General features: G+C 57.1%; 1 protein-coding gene across 1 annotated transcript in view; it reads left to right on the top strand.

Moving 5' to 3' along the window:
* Nucleotides 1-21,555, top strand: part of GSE1 (Gse1 coiled-coil protein) — a 412,450-nt gene that overhangs the window by 143,743 nt on the left and 247,152 nt on the right. Inside the window, exon 2 of the mRNA XM_029211788.1 lies at nt 11,932-12,112. Coding sequence (XP_029067621.1) covers nt 11,932-12,112 — 181 coding nt within the window. The remainder of the gene's footprint in view (nt 1-11,931; nt 12,113-21,555) is intronic.

Below are 21,555 nucleotides of genomic sequence, written 5' to 3'. Positions count from 1 at the left end.
GCCTCACCGGTTGTGTCGAGGATTAAGTGAATTAAAACACGTGGAAAGTACTTGAAACAGCGTGGTGCGCAGAGCAGATGCTATGCCTGTGATTATTAGTATTTTATCGCCATTATATTTATCATTCTTGCATGCACCAAATTGAAACGTTTTGGCTGCCGGGAGACACTCACTGCTGTGACCAGAACACGCAGATTCTGTCGGTTTGTCTGGGGCCTCTGTTATTAACACGTTTTAATGGGGGAGTTTCAAGTCAGCATCCAGCTGAACGAGCAGGGCCCTGCGATGGCAGTGGTGTTGGAGCACCGGCTTGGCTTGCTAAGGGCCCGGCCACCTCTGCCCCCAGGCCCACAGCACGCCCGCCAGGACACGCCAGCACTCTTGGCAGTGACGTTGACAAGGGCCCTGGCCATGTCCTGACCGCTTTCCCTCTGCAGGGGCTGGGTGGTGGGTGAGGCCACATCTGCAGGCCCCTGGGCGTCAGCCTCCAGCCCAGCCTGCTGTCTCCCAAGGCTGCTGAGCCGTGACCCAGCAGATGTGACGCCCTGGGAGGCTGTTTGCCTTGGCTGTCACTGTGTTTCCACCATCTTGTGACAGAAATCCTGCCCTGGCATTAATTTACATTATAGCCAGTGCACCCCGATGTGTTTTTTGTTTTGTTTTGTTTTGTTTTGTTTTGTTTTTGCGGTACGCGGGCCTCTCACTGTCGTGGCCTCTCCCGTTGCGGGGCACAGGCTCCGGACGCGCAGGCTCAGCGGCCATGGCTCACGGGCCCAGCCGCTCCGCGGCACGTGGGATCTTCCCGGACCGGGGCACGAACCCGCGTCCCCTGCATCGGCAGGCGGACTCTCAACCACTGCGCCACCAGGGAAGCACCCGACGTGTGTTTTTAAAGGGTATAATTTTTATCAGCTTCAATTAGAGCTATTTTTATTTTTGTCACCCTGAAGAATTTCCCTGCGGTTAAGCTGCCATTCTTCACTGTAATACCCCTGGCAAGGGCTGGGGAAAAAAATTAACAGTCTCGTGATCACTTAGCTAATGCACTGTCAGCGCCTGATAAACTGACTGCCTGGCTGAGACAGCACAGTTCTCTCCACGGTAATTATGTCATGTTTACCTGAAGCTGGCGAGACCCCCTTGGTGGAGGCGTGGGGTCGAGCTGAGCCCCCCCACAGAGCCCAGGGCAGGCCCCCTCACCCCCCGTCCACAGAATCTGCCTTTGATGTAATTGAAGCACACGAGGGTGGGTGTCTGCCCATCTTCCCGCTGTGGGGCATTTGGCAGGTCGCTAAACATCTCTGATCCGCATTTGCATGGGGAGCCCTGCAGAAGGGTTACTGTTGATAAACCACCTGACCTCCCCAGTTTGGAGGCATCAAAGGAGGCTCTGGGCAGAGGTGCGAGAGCATCATGTCTCGTAAACAGGGTGTCAATTCCCAAAGCGGGGGGAGGGGCAGGCCCTTAATGGGGAGCTGGCAGGTAAAGCCAGGCACAGACTCTGAAGACAGGAGGAAGGCCAGGGCCGCGGTGGGATGTGAGCCTGGGGTGGGGGCAGAGGAAGCAGCTCAACCTGCAGGGAACTGGCTTCCCTCCACCGAAATCAGGCAACGGGCTACCACGCTTTGGAACGGCCATGCCGTGGACGACAACTCCGTAATAAAAAGGAACAAACCGGGGCTTCCCTGGTGGCGCAGTGGTTAAGAATCCGCCTGCCAATGCAGGGGACATGGGTTCGAGCCCTGGTCCGGGAAGATCCCACATGCCGCGGAGCAACTAAGCCTGTGCGCCAGAACTACTGAGCCCGGGCTCTAGAGCCCGTGCTCCGCAACAGGAGAGGCCACCGCAATGAGAAGCCCGCGCACCGCAACAAAGAGTAGCCCCCGCTCGCCGCAACTAGAGAAAGCCCACGCACAGCAACAAAGACCCAATGCAGCCAAAAATAAAAAGAGAAATTTATTAAAAAAAAAAAAAAAGAAAGAAAAAGGAACAAACCACCGAAATGCCCAACAACCTGGTGAATCTCCAGGGAATCGTGCTGAGTGGAAACAGCCGGTCCCAAAGGGTTACCCACTGTGATTGATTTACATAAAAAGCTTGAAATGGATCAGTGGTTGCCAGGGCTCGTCGTCTGGGGCAGGAGGGAGCTAGGTGTGTTTATCAAGAGGTGTCACAGGGGATGCTTAGGACGGGACTGCTCTGTATCTCAGCTGTGGAGGTGGTTACAGGAGCCTGTGCTGGTGATAACACTGCAGAGAACAAAATACACGTGCGTGTGAGTACAGGTCAAACTGGGGAAGTCTGCATAAGATAGGCAGGTTGTCCTGTTAATTTCCTTCTGTGACCTTGTACTATAGTTTTGTAAGATGTTACCGTTGGGGAAACTGAGCAAAGGGTACTCAGGATCTCCCTGTATCATTTCTTACGACTGCATGTGAATCTAGAAACATCTCATTGTAAAAAGTTAAAGTTAAAACAAAAATCAGATCACATCTCTCCTTGGCTCAGAAACTGCCCCCCCGCCACACCCGGTTCCTCTCTTAACTCTGAATGAGAGCCAGAGTCCTTTAGGGGCCCACAAGGCCCTACAAAACATAGCTCCATTGCTTCCCCCACTCTTCAGCCATGTGGGCCCCATTGCTGTTCCTCAGGCACACCAGGCACTCTCCTGTCTCAGGGCCTTTGCATGGGCTGTTCCCCATGCCTAAAACACTGTTCCTTAGGCTTCCACATGGCTCCTTCTATTACTTAGATGTCTCCTCTTTGTGCTGTGTTGGGGACACCATGCCAGCACCTGGGGTCACCAGGTGCTGTTCAGGGGAATGACAGTCTTGGTGGGGGCAGAAGTGTAACAGCTGAATTAGTGGTACTCAGATGAGGGCACTAATGGAGGTGGTCCGAGGGAGGGTCTGGCTCTGCCTGGGAAGGGGAGCTGGGGAGAGAGTCCAGGGGAGGGGGGCAGGCTCTTGGCTGAAAAGGAGGCAGGGAATTGGGGAGGGGCAGAGGGCATTTTGGGGTGAGGGGGGACTCATGGGCATGACAGTGGCTCGTGAGCAGACCCCTATGTTGCTTCCACCCCGAACTCTGAACCTGGGGCATCCTCACCATTTTACGGATAGGGAAGCCAAGGCCCAGAGAGGTAGAGTCACTTGTCTGAAGGCACACAGCTCATAGGTGGCAGAGCTGGGATTTGAACCAGGCAGGATGGTTTCTGCATCTGCCCTCAGCCCCTTACAGGACACCTACAGGGGAGACCAGAAGGTAACGAGCCCAGCGGTAGAGGTGCACACACGTCCTCCCGCAGCCCTTCCTGCATCGGGTGGACCTAGGCAACCAGAGGGAGCCTCTGCAGTGGCCCCACCGCCTCCATGTCTCCCAGCCTCGCCTCTGCTCCGAGTCAAGGCTCAGGTCCCGTCCTCCCACAGAGCGCTCTCCCCCAGGTGTGTTTAGGAGTCGCAGCAAATGGTGTTCCATCTCCACCGCGACCGCCACCCCTGCAGCCACACGGACCCTGCTGCTTGTAGAACAGGGATCGGCAAACTTCGCCCACAGCCAGTTTCCATACAGCCCGTGGACTAAAAATGGATTTTACATTTTTAAATGATTGCCAAAAGAAAAAAAAAAATCAAACGGAGAGTAATCTTTCGTGGTGTGAAAATTATATGAGATTCAAATTTCAGTGTCTGTAAGTAAAGTTTTATTGGAACAGCCACACAGTGTTCCTGTTCATGCTGTTTAAGTGTGCTTTAGAGCTACAAGGCCTAAGTTGCTTAGTTCCAACAGAGAACATACGGCCCGTAAGCTGAAAATCTGATCTGGCCTTTTCAGAAAAGGTTTCCAAACATGCTCCCCGCCTCAGGGCCACTGTGTTTGCTGTTCCCTCTTCCTGGAACACTCTTCCCACAGATATCTATCTCCATGGCTAACTCTCGTGTTTCCTTCAAGTCTTTGCACAGATGTCCCCTTCTCAATGGGGCCAGCCTATGGAGAATTCTAACTGCCCATCCCCCCTCCTTCCTGTCCCCTTCTCCTGTTTGTCTTTCTGGCATCTCCTACCACCTGTCATGTAAATGTGTATTTACTGACTGTCTGTCTCCCCTGACCGAATGTCACCTCCTTAACGGCAGACATTTTTAACTTTTTGGTTTGCTCCTGTATCCCAGGCACAGTGCCTAGCAATAGTAGGTGCTTAATAAATGTTTATTAGACGGATGGATGTTTGACTGAACGATCGGATAGCTGGATGAAAGGATTGATGGACAGATGGCCGGATAGATGGGTGGATGGATGGATAGTTGGACAGATAGACAGGTGGATGGATAGGTAGGTGGGTGGATAGAGAGATGATTGGATAGATGGATAGATGGACGGCCAGATAGACAGGTGGTTGGATGGGTGGATGGATGCATGGTCGGTCAGGTAGATAGGTAGATGGATGTGAGGCATGACAGACTGAAAAGCTGGGCTGGCCCAAATCACATGGCTCTAAGATGCCGCATGGAGGAGCCTCTGGTAAAGGATTTTATGCAGGTGGGTGAGTGTAGTGTTTTGGAAAGTTGGCTCAGGCCAAGGAATGGTTGGTGGGGGGGTGAAGTGGGTAGGACTGTGTGCCCAGGAACCAGTGGGAGGCTCTCTCCCTGGGAGGAGGGGAAGGTGAGTGGGCACAGCAAGAGTAGGAGGGGGCACCCCAGGAGAGCCGGGGAGTCGGGCCGTCATTGGTCTGAGATCAGTCTGGCTCCCGCTGCCGGCCTCCAGGGACTGGCATTCGGCACTAACGTCAAGGACTCCGGGAGCCCCCGCATCCCTGAGGGCCCTCACCCCTGACCCTGGGCCTGAGCTGGATTCCGCCAGCATCACCCACGTGCTCTGTTGCTTGGCAGTCATGGGGAGGCCTGCGTGCCTCTGGAAACAGTGAATTCCTCCATGCAGCCCCCTGCTCTGTCCCAGGACTTATGAGGGGGTCATCTGGCTCAGAGGCCTCACTTGAGGGAGGGGGCCGGGCCCATGCCTTCTAGAATGTTCCTTTCAGCCACAAGAGCAGCAGAAGTTGGGCATGCCTGCCTCTGGCCAGCTCCAGTCTCCCCGTGGCCTCACCCGTCCCAGCCGCACCTGTCCCGCCAGGTGTGTCTCCCAGGGCTCTGAGTGCTGTTAGCAGCAGACTCCGGCTTTCTAATAAGCTCCCAGAAACACCACGCCCCACCTGCCCCATCCAAACATGGCAGTGAGTTACCCTTCCTGTGTCTCAGTTTCCCCATCTATGTAATGGGGCCCAACAGTTCCTCCCCACCAGGGCCAAGGCTTCATGGGCTGACACGGCAAAGGCTGGCACGGGGCCTGGTGCTCAGTAGGTGCTGTCAACGTTTAGCTGTGACCGATGAAAGGCATTTTTGTCCCAAGCCTCCTGCTTTAGGGTCATGGCCCATGACCCTTCTGCTGCAGCCTATCAGGGACAGGCAGTAGCTCCTGGCTTGGAGAGAGTGCCTAGTTTCAGCCGAACCCAGAGATTTTTCAGCTCCAGCAGCCCCCAGGTCTTAAACCAGGGGCTTTCTGGTTCTCTTTATGGCAGGAGGGACTGGGCTCCCCCTGTTTGTTCTGCTGTTTCTTGCTTTGACAAATGCGTTCATGGGCTTCCTGTGCGTCAGGCCTGGGCTGGGCTGCACGAATGCTAACTCCCCATGACTGCCCTGCACCGTGGGTGTGGCTGTCAGCACCCCCTTTTTCAGACGAGGAAGCTGAGGCCCAGAGGCATTAAAAGCGTGCCCAAGGTCGCCAGCTTGGAACCCAAACGGTCACTCCCATTGGCCACCTAACTGCCTCTGGCCCCTTTTTCTCCACTGAGCTTGGCTGCCGTCCTCCTGAGAAACACCAGTGTCTTCCTCTTTTCCAGACACCCGGGGCGGGGGGCGTGGTGTCCTGTGCCTGCTGGAAGGGGAAGCAGGCTGGATGAGCTCTGTCCACTTCCGGTCCTCTTAGCCTCAGTTTCCACATCTATAAAATGGGCTGACCACTCTCCCCGCCTAGCCCAGCTGGCAGAACCACCGCAAAGCTCCAGGAGGTGGCCCTGCACACACACCTTGCAGATCATCTGGGGGGAGAGTTACGACTGTTTCTGTCCCCTCTGGTGGCTGCAGTGAGTGCTCACCTGGTCGGATGTGAAGCCAGGGATAAAACCTTCTTTTTGTTTTTTCCGAGTCCCGGACCTTGTGTCCACTTGGGCTTCTCTTGTCTTTGAGGCTGGATGCACCTGGTGCCTCCCCGCCCCCTCCCTCCAGCCCCTGAGAGGTGGGAGCAGCCGGCGGGGGGTCTCGGCTGGGAAAAGAGTCAGATCGAGACCCCCGGCTGTGGCTGCTCTGCCCGAGCCTTCCCACGCACGCTGTAGCCGGAGCGCCCCTGATTGCTGTCACAGATGTAGCAGCCACCAGCCTCTCCCTCGCGATCTGCTGGGTCGCGTGAGCTTAATTAGCCCCTGATTACTCATTTACTGGGTGCTGTGTGTATTCCATATCTAATAACTTTCCAATTACGCCCGGTCTGCACCGCACATTTAATAACCCGTTAGTTGTCTGCTTATCGGGGACTCTGCGTTCTGCAGCTCCATCTCCCCCTGACCCGGAGCCTTATCATTCCCTTTATTGCGGTATTTGGAGTTCTCTGCTCACCGTTATGGAGCTATTACAGGGAATTAAGGGCGTAAAATACTGTTTTGCGGCCTCTGATGTACCAGCTTGCAGCACAGAACGAGGAATCCCACCAGAGAGGGTCGAGTGCATCTTTGTGGGTGGACTCTCGTGGGGACCAGGAAACGGGAAGGAGGGGCCCTGTGGTAGGGCTGGCCCGTGCCCCCTTATGTCGCTCCTGGACAGACGGCCCCGGGCCTGTGACCCACATGTCGCCGGCAGCTGGCAGAGGTCTCCCACCAATCCGGCTGTGCCCACCCACCCTCCAACCAAGGCAGGCCCCCCGCCATCACTGTTTGGGAGGGAGGTGGCTTTTCTCCCCAAGCTTGGCTTCCTGCCTGTGTCTGATTTTTCCTCGGGGCCAAGGGGAGGTGATGATGCCACGTCCTTTTGCGCCATCGGGATGCTGGCGTTTCCTCTCCCCACTCCTGCAGCTCTGTTTTGTCTCGTCTTCCCAGGCTTGGTCTTCACATAAATCAGCCTCAGACCATCAGCAAACCCACCGTCACTCAGCCGCAGGATAAACCTGTGTGCCAGAGACCACAGTCCCGGTTGCTGTGTGCCTGCTGAAGCAGCGAGTACAGGAATCAGGCCCTGCTAGTGCGCAGGGAGCACCTACTGGGTGCGGGCGCTCTGGGGGCTCTGACTGTGACCGGCTGGGTGACCTTGGGCAGCTGACTTGACTTCTCTGTGCCTCAGTTTCCTCCTACAATATGGGAGTTAAGGTATGGTCGTTGGGAGGATGAAACAGGCTACAGACAGCAGGGTGCTTGGTGGATACCTAGCACATAGCAAGTGCTCAGTAAATCTAGGGTAGGCATTACGGGCCCATTTCCCAGAGGCATAAACTGAGGTCCAAGCAGTTGTGACTTGCCTGTTACTCCTAGTTACACCCACAGGCAGCTGGCACTCAGGATTCAGTCCCACATCTACTTTATTCAAGATCAGCAAAGCCAGCTTCCTGGAGCATATCTTGAGCCGATTTGGAGGAAAGAGACGATTCAGGGTGATCAGGAAAAGTGGGGGAGCCCATGCCCCAGATCCTGCCCCCATGAGTTAAGGGGCTCCGGGACTGCCTCAGGCTCTGCGTCAGCAGCGGGCAAGGGGACCTAGAAGGCGTCCCTGCCAGCTAGGGCCGAAACTGCCCAGAGGCCGGGTGGGCCCCCTTGCGAAGGCCGAGGCCGTGAAGGCTTCCCCAGCCCACACCCCTCCAGGCTCTGTGGGGTCCCCTGGCCACTGCACCCCTATGGCTCTCGTTCCTGATGCTTATGCAGTCAGGTCATGAGATGAGCTGCCATTTCTTGAGCACCTACTATGTACCAAGTGCTTTAGCAGAAAGAACTCATCTAATCCCCTGCACCCTCCCTCTTGGAGGTAGACACTTGCTGTGTTATTAATCCATTTTGCAGAAGGGGAAACTGAGGCCCAGAGAGGTGAAGTCACTTTGCTAAGATCTCCCAGCTGGGGAGAGTGGCCAGGACCCAGTGCCTGGCCCCATCTCACTACAGGGAGCCGGAGAGCTAGAGTCTGGCTGGGTGCCCAGGAGGGAGAGGGAAGCAGGCTCTGGGAACAGCCAGCTAGCCAGTCCCTGTTGGAGAGGCTGCTGGAGAGAGAAATCCTAGTGTCTCGTGCAGTGGCCTCTGGACCGCTGTGTGCCCTCAAACTGGAACTTCCCTTGTTTTTTAAAGTACGTCATTTACAGGCTACCACATGGGTGAGCCTGGGAAACATTATGCTGAGTGAAAGAAGCCAGACACAGAGGGCTACATGGTGTAGGGGTCCACCTATATGAAATGTCCAGAAGAGACAAATCCATCGAGACAGAAAGGAGAGGGGGGGTTGCCGGGGGGCGGGGGGGGGGGGGGTGAGGAGTGACTGCTAATGGGTACCGGGTAATGAGAATGTTCTAGACGGATTCTGGTGATGGTTACACAACTCCGTGACTATTCTCTAAGCCACTGAACTGTACACTTTAAATGGGCGAATTGTATAGTATATGAATTATATCTCATTAAAACAATTCTACAGAACAATAAAACAGGAGTTCTCAAACTTGGGGAGCTCACGGACTAATACAATTAATAAAATAAACTGGGTACTGACAACAGTGCTGCATAGTTTTCCCCTGTGAAGCAGGGATGCTGTATCTGCTCTCTGCCCCTATCCGTCCCCATCCCTACGTGCGAGTTTACCTGGAGTCATTGTTCTCCAGAAATCACTCAGTTCCCCGGAGGAAGTGTAACAAGGCACGATCTCATTAGGATATTCAGGGGTGGGCTGCAAATCCCTTTTATGGTAAAGAACCCTGGAAATTCTCCCCCTTTTTGCCTTTCACCGTTAACTAACGCTTTAAATGTAGTGGCCCTGGTCCAGGAAAATAAAGGGGACAATAAAGTTTATCCTGCTTGCTCTGCGAGGGCCCCATGGGCTCTCTGGGATGCTGTCAATTTCCAGGGTCCCCGGGGCAGGGAGCAGTATATGTCCCAGACCCGGTCCTAATAGCACTTTAAATTAAGACAGGCCGTGAGCTTGGAACTCTTGGCTCTGGTAGAGAAAAGGCACAAGGAATATGTTGGTTCGAGGGTCTGCTTTTTATTAGTCAGGCATTGTTGTAAATTTGTCCTTGAAGGGTGAGGAAAGGCTGCTCTCTGATTCCATGTGACGGTCTGGCTGAGAACCTTTGCCTCCACCTACGATGATGCGAGCATGAGATAATGCATATCCCCCACCCACATGTGTCTGGCAGCCTCGCCCATCCATTAACGGTGACTGAGCCCTCTCAGGAGTCCACGCCGGAGAAGGGGGTAAAATCCTTTTACTTCCAACAAGAGTCAACACGGTGGGAACAGCTGGACCGGAGGAGGGAGGGTGTCTGGCGCACGATGGTGCCAGGGAACATGTGTTTCTGGGCCAGGCCCTGTTCTAGAGCTTTGGGGTTTTATTAGTTATCGACTGCTGTGCAACAAAGGACTGCTCATAAGCAGCTCACAGCAAGACACCTATCACCACACGCTCAGCGGGGGCCCCTGCTGCAGGTCAAGGCATCCGTGGGGTTCGCTCTCACCTGGGAGATCGACTGGGGAAGGACCCACCTGCAGGTTCATTGTTGGCAGAATTCATTTGTCTGTGAACTGAGGGCTGTCATGAACATTTAGATGCAAGTTTTTGTGTGGACGTCTGTTTTCGGTTCTCTGGGGTATCTACCTAGGAGTGGAATTGTTGGGTCCTGGTCCCCGCAGAGATGTGTGTTTGAATCTCTTGTCCTTCCTGTCCCCCCCTTCCTTTTAAAGCCTGCTCCCTTTGAAGGCCTAGTTCAAATTCCACCTGCTCCAGGAAGCCTGCCTGGAATTTTCCAGCCCTTGGGGAGTTCTCCGATTATCAAACTCCTATAGACCTTGTCATCTGCACCCCCTCCCACCCAGTAGTATTCTCTTTTGCCATCTGCTGTTTTCCACTTAAAAGCCATGTTCCCCGGATGCTTTGTAACTGCAGAGTCTTCTCCCAGCTGCTTGAGTTCACATCCCGACACCTCCACTTACTGTGGGGACTCAGACAGGCCACTTTGTCTCTTCATGTTTCCATGTTTTTGTTCGAGACAGGACTGTTGGGAGGATTAACCGTAGCACATAGTAGGTGCTCAGTAAACGGCATCCTCATGCCCACAAGCTCTTCATCCAGGGAGCCATCCCCACCCCCATGCGGCATCCCCCCGGCCACTTTCCCCAGCAGAACCCTGGTCCCCCAGCCCCAGGAGGACAAGCAGTAGGTGGGCCTCACCCCACTCTGCTTTCCACCAGCACATGGGCAGGGTCAAGGCCAGGGCACAATGCCACCCTCCTTCACTCCCTGCCAGCCTGCCCCGAGGGGGTTGCAAGAATGCTGCCTGCTCTGATGAGGTGCCATCCCATAGACAGTCTCTGGGGTTGGCTGGACTAACAGGGGGACACAGCAGCCCTACATCTGGCAGAGTTTCCCGAAGTGATGTTGGCAAGGTTGCCAGAGCAGCTAAAAGCCTGCGGGGCGGGGTCTGTACAGGGGCTCCAGGCTCCCCGCCATGCTGAGGGGCCCCTGGCCCTAAGCGAGCCAGCGAGTGAATGAAGTATGCTGGGCCCAGGCGCCGCCCTCTCCTGGCTCCAGCCTAAGCCGCCAGCACCCCTGTGGGATTTGCGGGGGCTGCAGTCTGGGCAGTGTCACCATATGGATCCCATAAGTTAAAGCGTTCCCGGAAACAAACGGTAAATTTATCCGTCTCTCGCATGTGGAGCTGCTGGAGCCTGGATGGAGCGCCATCCGTCTCTCTCCGGTACTTTGGTTTTATAGCCCTAATCCCTGGAAAAACAGGGTCAACGTGAAGTTGCTTTTTGACAGCTGTGCGGCCCTGAAGCTCGTAATCGGGGCCGCGGGGCGTCGCCAGTCCCCGGGACCGGCCCCCAGGGAACTGCTCTTGTTCAGACCCTGGAACCCTGGCAGGGGCTTCCCCATGACCTGGAGCCCAGGATGCTCAGCTGAGTTGACCCTGCCTTGGCAGCTCTGTGACCTCAGGCTCCCACTACCCCTCTCTGAGCCTCAGTTTCCCCAACTGTGGAAAGGGGGTGGGGTGACCGGGATAGTCACATTCATAGAGACGGAAAGTAGGGTGGTGGGTGCCAGGGCCTGGGGGAGGGAGTATGGAGCGGTAGTGTTTAATGGGTATGGAATTTCCGTTTGGGTTGATGAGAAAGTTCTCAAAATGGATCCAGGGGATGGTTGCACATGGTGTTTGGACTTCATGCCACTGAGTTGTACACGTAAAAATGGTCAAGATGGTAATGTATATTCTACTACAATTTTTTTTTGAATACAGAAAAAGCAGGGGAGATGACTGCCCTGTGGGGTGAACTGAAGATTAACTAGGTTAATGGTTATAGTTGCAACTAACTCGTAGGTAGTTATTACAAACTTCCGTGCAGAGAATAGGGGCTTGGGTAGTGATGGGGCCTGGGAGTGGATCCTCAGTGCCCGGTGATCAGCCTGGTGTCCACCACGCTGCTGGGCAGGTTTGCTGGGCGAGGCAGTCACTGGTACTGACTCACACTGGCAGTCTGGGGACCAGTTCTGCTGCTGCCCCGAGCCAGCCACGCTGAGTCCCTGATGACAAAGCCAGGCCATCATGGGGGAGGGGTGGTACCCAGCGGCCCAGGGGGCCCACCCCTTGGGCACCTCCTGGCAGGCGTGACCAAGACTCACGATGTCCCCCCCTCCCCCGTCCTTCCAGGTCACCTCTGCATCTCTCGAGGCATCGACGGCCGTCCACCCTCCTTCCCGGGAGCCCGAGCCTCGGCCAGGCGCCCCAGCGGAGAGCCTGCCCAGGGGCCCCAGGACCTCCCAGGAGCAGGGGCCAGCCCGGTGTCAGCAGAGCAGCCTGGACAGGGCCGGACCGGAACTCACGGGCACAGGTAGGTGCCAGCTTTTTACTGTCTCTGAGCACTGGAGCGGATCAGGCTGCCCCCGGCAGCGAGGGAGCACGCAGAGAAAGTTCCGGCGCAGACTCCCACCCCACGGCCGCCACATTCCAGGGAAAAGCCAGGAGGCTGCGTCTCCCTGACTTGTTTGATTTTCTTCCCCTGCTTCTCAACGCTGTCTCATGGTTGGTTCACAAATGGCCTTGGCTGGGTTGTTGTTGTTTTTTCATCTCTACGTTCCATTGTGTTCACTCATTCATTTAAAAAATAATGTAATGGATCCCTGTGAACCACCACCCAACGCAGCCCTAGGACGCTCCATCTACCTGGATGCCCCGGCGCCCCCAGAGGGACCCGCCAGGTCCCATTTGCTGTTTCCGTCGCACCTGTGTTTCCCTGAATCGCCGGTGTCCTGGGGGTGTGAGCTTTGTCTCCTGGGCCCGGCTCAGCGCTGCAAGGTCCTTCTGTTGTCGCAGCTGCCGCAGTGCTTGGTTTCACCGTTGTGCGCCACGGGGTGGTGGGCCCGCCCGGTGCGTGTGCCCGCGCTCCCTCCTGCCTTGTGGAGGCGCCACACACGTCCCGGCGCGTGGTTCTTGGCGTAACCCCATTTAGGCCAGAGGGAACGAGGGTGTCCGGCCGCGGAAGATGCTGACCAGCGTTCTCCTGCGTGGCCGTTCACCCCCACCCCCCTCAGCCTTGGAGACCCCCGTCCGCGCATCTCGGCCCCATTGGACACGTCACTTTCCCCATTGGCGGAGACGCAGCTCCCTCGTGGGTTGTTGGGCCTGAGTGTGGAGTCCCGAGGCGTTTATCGTGGGGCACATGGGCCCCGGGCTGGGAACAGTGAGTGGACACCTGCGTTCTTACCTAGGGAGGGTCGTGGAACAGCCCCTTCGGCCGAGAGCCCTCAGACTGAGTCCCTGTGTGTGTCCTGCCCCTAAGACGACTGAGTCTCAAGACCGCCCCCCAGCCCAGGCCTCCCTGTTGCTGGCCCACTGCGGGGGCAGCTGGCGGAAAACACTGCTTGTTAGTGAGAGAGCCGGAGCGGGCAGGTTGGGGGAGCCGGTGCATGGTCATGTGGACATCCATCTCTAGGACAGCCCCGGTACCCCCCTTCCTCTCTGCGATGTGGACTCAGCGAGGGAAGGGGCCACCCAGCCCTCTGCGGGGCTTCCAGACCCTGGCTGCTGGGGATGGAGTGTCAGGCAGCAAAGGGGACATGCAGGTGCGGGGCCGGGAGGCCCGCAGCATTCTCTGAGCCTGGGACAAGTGTCTTCTTGCAGTGTGCCTCAGTTTCCTCATCTGAGGAATGGGAAGGAAGGCCAATGGAAGTGCGTGGCTCACGGGCAGGTGTGAGAATTAAAGTAACCAGGACAGGAGCGCACTCAGTGCAGGTCCTGGCCCCCCGCCCCCACGAGTGCCTCAGCTCTGGGTAATAACCTGCAAAACCGTGACCCTCGGGGACCCTCCCCTCCCCCGGTTGACATGCACGAGCCCCTGCCCCCTGCCCTGGGGCCGCCCCAGGGCAGGGGCACAAGACCCACGTCTGCCAGCTGCTCTCTGTCAGGCTGTGGCCCTGCCTTGGGGGGAATGGGGGGGGCCCAGCTCACAGCTGGAGACCCGCCAGGAGCAGCATCCCATAGTCAGCCCCTCCCGGGGAGACCGCTGCTGCTGCTGCTACTTGGAAACGTGACAGTGACAAATGGTTTATTACACACCTGCCACCTCTCATCGGGCAGGCGCGCACAGCCCCCGGGTCCAGCTGTGCACTGCCAGCTGGACGGCGGGGCGGGCGCAGGGGCGAGCACTTAGAGACACATGGACACACAGGCGCAGGGACACGCGGGGACAAGCGCAGACCTGGCAGATGCACCAGACATGAGGGTACATGTGCAGAGACACACACACAGGCACTAGACGCTCTTACACGTGCACATAAGGACACATCGCAGACACACACCTGGGAACGCATATCCGTATGCACACGCGTTCCCCCCCCCCCACACACACACAGCCCTCTCTCCAGAGCTCTGAGCCCCTCCCCGTCTCCCTGCTGTCTCTCCCACTCCCTGCATGGTGGCATCCACCCCAGTGCTGCCTTTCCCAGAGGACGGGGTGGCTGTGGGCAGGTTGGGGGCTGCATCTGTTGCCTCGGGGAGGGGGCAGCTTTCCATTGCCATCCGTTTCTGAGCCCCAGTTCCCTGCAGACATCTTTGTCAGGGGAAGGAAGCTGTCACACTGGCAGCCCTGGTGCCGGGCTGGGGGGCTGGGCCACGTGCCCCCAGGGATACGCATGGCCAACCCGCCTCGGTTTCTCCCAGAGGAGGAGGCCGTGTGGTCCTCAGGCGCTGCGCTGGGAGGGCCCACCTGGGGAGTGGTCACTTGCTGGCTGCAGGGGGAAGAGCTCCAGGGCTGCAGGGGAAGTGCGGACCCCCACGGCTGGCATCCCTCTGGCGGGCCAGGCACGGACCTTGGACTGACCAAGCTGGTGGGGGAAGGGTTCCATCCAAACCTCACCACGAGGCAGCCTTCCCTTGTAGGCGGCAAGCCCCCAGGCCCAGCTCTTTCCAATATTCTTAAGCCTTCAGTCAAAGGGAGGTCCATTTCTCATGTGCCACTCGCAGGCGGTATAGAATCCAGCAAGAGGACACTTGCAATTCATCCCCAGCTGATGGGGACAGGCGTTCCTGAACGATGATCTCTGTGCCGTCGCAGGCTCCTTGGGAGAGAAGCAGTAGCATCTGGTGATGAGTGAGGGTGTGGCTGGTGTCCTAGACCCAAGTCCGAGTTTCCAAGTCTCAGAGCTGCCACTTCCCGGCCGTGGAGCCTCTGCAGGTTCAGAATCTTCCGAAAGCTTAGCTGCTCCAGCTGCTGAGTAAGCGTGAAATTGTAACAGTGAAATCTTCTTTGTAGCACAGTATCGGTGACATGGGAGGAACGCCAAGGGGGCACCCGGGCTGCAGGGCAAGGCTGTGCAGGCTGCACACTGCACCATTCCAGGGGGCGCCGTTCCTCTTGTCACCTCTGTGCACGTGCTCCCTACCTGGCCGTCGGGGCTGCCATGTTGCACCGCGGAGCAGTGGCTCTATAGTTCTGCCGCATGGGCCCTGGGTGTCCTTTCTGAGCTGTGGAACAGCTTCTGAAATGGTAAATAATATAGAGCTAGTGAGAGCCACAGACCCCACTGATGGGTCTGGGATGGGGTCACAGAAAGCCAGACAGAGACAGACTCTCCCATCACGGCTGTGTTCCTGGGTGCCTCCCTTTCTCCCCTGCCGTGTTGGAGTGCTGGGCTGGGCCAGCCCTGTTGGGGGTGGCCTGTGGGTTCCTTCTGTCCTAATAGCCGCTGACCTGCTCCCACCCAGAAAGCCTCCATTCTCATTTGTACTTATTCCAGGTTTTGGGGGACCACTGGTCCAGCGGGGAGGGGAGAGGAGGAGTGGGGCTGGCAGGGTGGGGATAGGAGCCAATATGGGAGACAGCGTGCACCTTCCAGAAGACCCCTCCCTTCACCTGCTCCTGTCAGGACCACGGCAGTGGCTGCCTTGGAAGAGTTCGGGGTTAGTTCCTGCTGCTGCTGTAACAGGTCATCACCAAGTCGGTGGTTTAAAGCAATACGTATTTAGCATCTTACACTTCCGGAGGCCGCAAGTCCAACCTGGGTCTCACTAGGCTAAAATCAAGATATGGGCAGGGCTGCGTTCTCCCTGGAGACTGTTGGGCAGAATCAGGTTTTCTAGCTTCTGGAGGCTGCCCACATTCCTTGGTTTGTGGCTCCCTCCTCCACCTTCAAAGCCAGGAACTTGCATCTCTCTGCCCTGCTTCTGTGGCCACAGCTCCTGTGGCTCTGTCCTGCCCCCTTCCTCCACATATAAGGACCTGTGATTCCAGGGGCCCACTGTACAATCCAGGGTACGCTGTCATCTCAAGGTCAGCTGAGTAGCAAACTTCATTCCCCTTTGCCGCGTGAGGGAGCATACTTACAGGTTCCAGGGATTAGGATGTGGGTGTCTTTAAGGGCCACTGTCCTGCTGACCATTTTAAAGTCCCTTATAAAATCAGTTTATGAGTCAGGGCAACCATTGACAGGAGTTGTACAGGTAACCCCGAGCCCATTGTGAGTGACACAGGGTCCCAGGTTCCCTTTAGCTCGTGGCTTCCAGAGTTTCCTGATTCCATCACCAACAGACACGGAGAAGAGAACACGAGAAAGCCACTGGATATTCACCCTTGGCTTTGAGGTGGCCCGTGTCCTCCCACTGGCCCCAAAGATGGAAGGGAGCTGGGCAGGGACAGCTGTCCACTGCAGCAGGGCCCGGGCATGGTGGAGAGTCAGCTGGTCATCTTTGCCTCGGCTGCCCATCCCCCTGGGCGGTTCATCCACGGCTCCATGAGCTCCAAGAACGTGTGTCTGAGTCTGCCCTGCTGCACCTGGATACCCTCCCCTGGTCCGTGTGCTTTGGGGGAAGGGTTGGGCGTCCTCATCCCCTGGCAGGTGTGGGAACGTGAGGCCCAGTCCCTTGGTCCTCTGCAAAAGACTAGCTTCCCCTCCAGGGCTCCCCTGGACCAGGCTGGGGCTTTACCTGGAGTGGCCTTTGCTTTCTTTCTCTGCTTCCTTACCCTGTCCCCGTCCCTGCTCCCTGCGTGCTGTGCCTTATGAATCACTCTCACACACATCCTTGTCTGCTTCTGACAAACCACCTGGGATGGCACATTTCCCAGGGCTGTCTGCTCAGCCTTGTCTGCAAGCAACACGGCACATGCGTGCACCGGCCCCCAGCGTGACCGGCCTCTGCCCGGGCTCCTCAGCCCCACGGATATGGGGGAATTTACCGCAGGTGCTGTGGCTCAACCAGCTCTCCCAGGAAGGGCACCCCACGAGCCAAGCCAAGAGCACGGAGAACCAGGCAGCTTCCCGGGAGCTGAGCCCCTCAGGCCCAGGCTGAGTTCTTGGAGCCTGGGGGCCGTGCCTGGAAGATGTAACCTGAGAGCCATGAGGACATAGCAGTAAGAGTTGCCGGGACCTTGAATGATCATAGGTACCAACGTCCGTCCTGGGGCTACTGGGGTTTTTCCTCTTTTCCTTTCTAGCCATGTGTGTAGATCAAATCAGTGTTTGCTGGGCGTGGACATCTTCTAAGCTTTCGGATCCAGACTGGCACTCCCTAAATTCAGATCCTGCCTCTGCTTCTTCCAAGCTTCTGGTTTTAGGCAGACAACCTCTCTGTGCCTTGGTTTCCCCCTCCATTGCTGTGAGATCCAAGAGTCGATCCACATCCGCCGCTGAGCACCGTGCCCGGCACTCAGGGACACGGGAGCTGGCCCTGGCCCTGCGAGGAGAGCGAGCTGGTGACCACCAGGGTCCTGGCCCTGCGTGGCTTTTGTCTCTCCTTTGTCGGGAGAACGGGCTCCCGGCCAGCGGGGCGGGGCCTCCACTTGGCTACTGGCTCAGGCCCTGAGACGTCCTTGGCAGGTCTCACCTGGAGCGCTGCTGGTGCTGAGCGCTCTGGCGGGTGGCGCCGGGTGAACTCCTGCGCCCCGAGGCCAAGAGGCAGCTGCTCAGAGAACGCAGGGGCCGCCGGGCTTGGCTGTAGCTCATCCTGGCTTGATGGAAAGGGGCTTTGTGCAGTGGAAGTGTCTCCGTGCTCCCGTCAGCCCCTCTGTCTTCCCTTGTACATCTCCAGCCAAGCTGGGATCCAAAGTCTGTTTTCCCTCCAACTAGCGACTGTTTATCTTCTCGGGAACTTCTTGTAATGCCAGGAGCACGGAGCTTGCAAGTCTGGGCAGGAGGTGGAGAAGCCCGGGCAGCCCCAGAGGCTCCAGGCTTGTAAGTCGATCTCTCCCCAGGAGCCTCTGAATATTTAGCGGGACTCACACGTGCTGGGCCTGAAGCCCCTTCCCTCCTCTCTCCTCCGATTGCCAGGGTCTGGTTCCTTGGCTGGTGTGTGGCTCTGTGTGTCTGTCTGACTGATGCAGGTGTCTATGACATGAAAAAGAAAAGAGAACTTGGGCAATTTAAGAAAACGATAAACTGCGTGTTGACTTCAACGAAGTTCAAAACGGCACAAAGATAAAAGCAGCTCTTTAGACCTGGCAAAATTGCTATCAGGTGGGTCTGTTTGCCCCGAACTCTTAATTTCTTTCCATTAAGTTTGTGATTAAGACTTCAGGTAGGGGATTCCCTGGCGGTCTAGCGTCTAGGACTCTGCGCTTCCACTGCAGGGGGCACGGGTTTGATCCCTGGTCGGTAAACTAGGATCCCGCGTGCCAAAAAAATAAATAAAATACAATAAAATAAAAATTTCAGGTAGAAAAAAAGAGATCAGCTGAGCCATAGAAATGACTGTTCCGGGGCTCAGGATGGGGTGTCCCGGGGGCAGTGTTCGGGACCCCAGGGAGTAAAGCCAGCACAGGCCACCCCTCCAGGGGCTACTGCACGTGGGGCCCACCTGTCTGCCATCTCTGCCGTGGCCTCCGCCCACCCACCACCCTGCTTTCCCCTTGACCGTGCTTAAGCTGGTAGATAAGCTGGCACTCGGGGAACCTTGGCTCTCCTGGTTTAGCACCATAGGGATTTAACTGGCTAGAAGAGCATCACTTGTAAGAGCCTCCCTGCTGGTGTCCACACCAGCTCTCACCTATAACCTTCTATTTAGAGCAGAAACCACTTGACATTGGGCATCTCCCAGAAGACCTTTGCTTGCGTCCTCACCATGGTTGCCTGTTGGCACATGTGTCTCCACCACTACACGGCCGTTCACGTGGGGGCATTTGTTCACAGATACTTGTTGGGCACCTGCTACGTGCCAAAGACTGTGCTAGGCAGCACGTGCGATGCCAGGTGCTGACGGTGCCGTGAAGCGAAATAGGGTCGGAGAATACAGAGATGAGAGTTGTGACTGTAGGCGGGCAGGTCCCAGAGGCCTTGCCGAGGAGGTGGCATTAGGCAGAGAGTTCCAGGCCACGGGAAGCGCAAGTGCAAAGGCTCCGAGGCAGCCCACCCGCCCTCTCCATGAAGGCAGGGGCCATATTTTACTATCCTCTTTATCTTTCCAGCACCTGGCCCAGTGCAGGTGCTAATAGGTGCTCAGGTGCTCCGTCGATGTTTGTTGAGTGAATTCAAGTTTTAAGTCAGCTGGTGCTGGGGGACCGGATGAGGGGAAGGTAAAGAAGAAATGAGTCTCTTGTAAACATCGGGGGCGTCCATTTACTCGAGCTTCCTGGGCCGAGGGCTGATGTCCCAAGCAGGTCCTTACTCCATTCTGGAACTTTTCTTCCCTCTCCAGGGCTTTGCTCTAAAATAGAAAATTCCAGCAACCACGGGCTGCTTGCTTTTCCCCGAGGCTTCCCAGTGTGATCATGTTGGGGTCAAGGACACTTCAAGGTCACCTGTGAGTGATTGGTCCTTTCTCCCCCTCGGACTTGGCTGACGCTGGGGATGGGCTGTGAGCTCCCTGGATCAAACACAGAGAAGAGCATTTACTGAGCAACTGTTGTATGTCAGGTGCTGTGAGTCTGGAAACATTTGTCGTTTCCTGTTGCTTCTGTAACAGACCCCCACCAACTTGGCAGTTTAAAGCAACACAAGTTTATTACCTTACAGTCTGGAGATCAGAGATCTGATACGGGTCTCACCGGGCTAGAATCAGGGTGTCGCAGGGCTGGTTCCTTCTGGAGGCTCCAGGGGAGAATGTTTCCTTCCTTTTCCCGCTGCCAGAGGCACCCGCATTCCTTGGCTTGTGGTCCCACATCTCTCCAACCTCTTCCGTCATCACATCTCCTCCTTCCCACCCCTGCCTCCCTCTTACGAGGACCCTTGTGCTTGCACTGGGCCCGCGGGGCTGATCTCCCATCTCAGGGTCCACAACTTAATCACATCTGCAAGGTCCCTTTTGTTCTATTAAGTGACACATTTGCAGGTTCCAGAGATTAGGACATGGCCGACTCTGGGGACCATTATTTGACCTCCACACCAGTCATTCTTGCTGGGCTGAGCTGGCCACATGCGGCCCCTGGGCCGTGGAGTCCGTGCCCACGGCTGAAGGACAGGCAGGTTGGTGAGGACTGCACGGCGATAGAGGGATTTCCTGAGCACTGACTCTGCACCGGCCGCCGTTGTGTGTCCTGGGACTGAACCCTCTGGCCTTGTGGCCGTGCTGCTGTGGAACCTGACACAGCCGGTTCAGCCCCAGCAGGTGTGCTCTGGGTCACCCTGGGTCAGTTTCCTCCTCTAGAACATCAGGGTCTTGATAGAACCTTTCCCCCGGGCTGTTGCATGAAGATGACCTCGGTTAACGACCATCGTTTAGAATGGAGATGGGGGACCTCTGGGGGGTCCCCACGCCACCCTGCATTCTCGCCCATCCCAGGAGGTTCTGGGTGCAGTTTGGTGTTTGCCCAGGAGGTGATACAACAGAGCACTGGAAACATGGCCTAAGCCACGGCCCTCAGGTCGCCCCCAACCCCAGTTCCCATGCCTGCTGCCCATCCTAGGTACAAGGACGGGGATTGACCCCAGAGACCGGACAAGGCTCTGTTCCCTCCCCTCCCCTCTCACCACTGTGCCCCAGCAAGCAGCCTGTGGGCCCACCTTCGGGTCCTTCGGGTGGTCCCCACCCCCAGCAAATGTCCAGCCCTTCTGTCCCCAAATGCACCAAGAGGGGCTCTAACAAGGACAGAGTGGCAGACAAAGAACAGTGCCGCTGGGGGGCGCTCCAGGGAGAAGGCAGCGCTCGAACTGGGCACCTGGACCCTTGTAGGGAGGAGAGGACAAACCCTGATGACAACAGGCTCCTCCCCTTCCCCCCTCCATCCTTCCTTCCTTCTCCCACAAGTCTCCCACGGGAACTTCTCTATAGGTCGCCAGAGACCACGGCCCACGGTGGGCGCTGCCCACACCCCCAGCTCCCCTGTGCCCTTCCTCCAGCCTGAGCTGAGCCGTCCTTGGCCCTTTCTCTGCAGGAATGCCCCCACGGGGGTGGCTCCTGCTGCCTGGAGCGCATCACGGCAGCCATGGGGACTTGGCACACGGTTAGAGGCCCGGCACCCGGCACGTAGCAGGTGCCCAGTACAGACTGTTGAATGATGCTGTGACTCAGCAAGGGTGACCTTGGTGGGGGGGTGTGACCCCCTTTGGGATCTGGAGGCTCCTCTGCTGCCCAGGGCATAGGTCTCCCATGTGCAATAAATCCCTTGGGCCCCCTGGGTCCTGCGGGACGAGAACAGTGCAGGGAAGGCAGGAAGTGGCCGCCACCCTCCGGAGCGCGGCTCCTGTCTACAGCTGGCGGGGCGTGTGCCAGGCCGGGAGGGGGGGAAGGCTGGGGGGCGGGGGGAGGGCGGCCGCGTGGTTGTGCTGGGGCTCGCCGGGCAGCCCTGGCTTGCACGCGCTCCGTCTCTCAGCTGACTTCTCGGGAGTCTGCTCCCGGAGCTGGTCTGCA

The sequence above is a fragment of the Monodon monoceros genome, unplaced genomic scaffold, assembly GCF_005190385.1.
Source record: "Monodon monoceros isolate NGI ecotype Baffin Bay Population unplaced genomic scaffold, NGI_Narwhal_1 Super_Scaffold_10, whole genome shotgun sequence".
Taxonomy (NCBI): domain Eukaryota; kingdom Metazoa; phylum Chordata; class Mammalia; order Artiodactyla; family Monodontidae; genus Monodon; species Monodon monoceros.
This window is presented reverse-complemented; position numbering and strand designations above follow the sequence as displayed.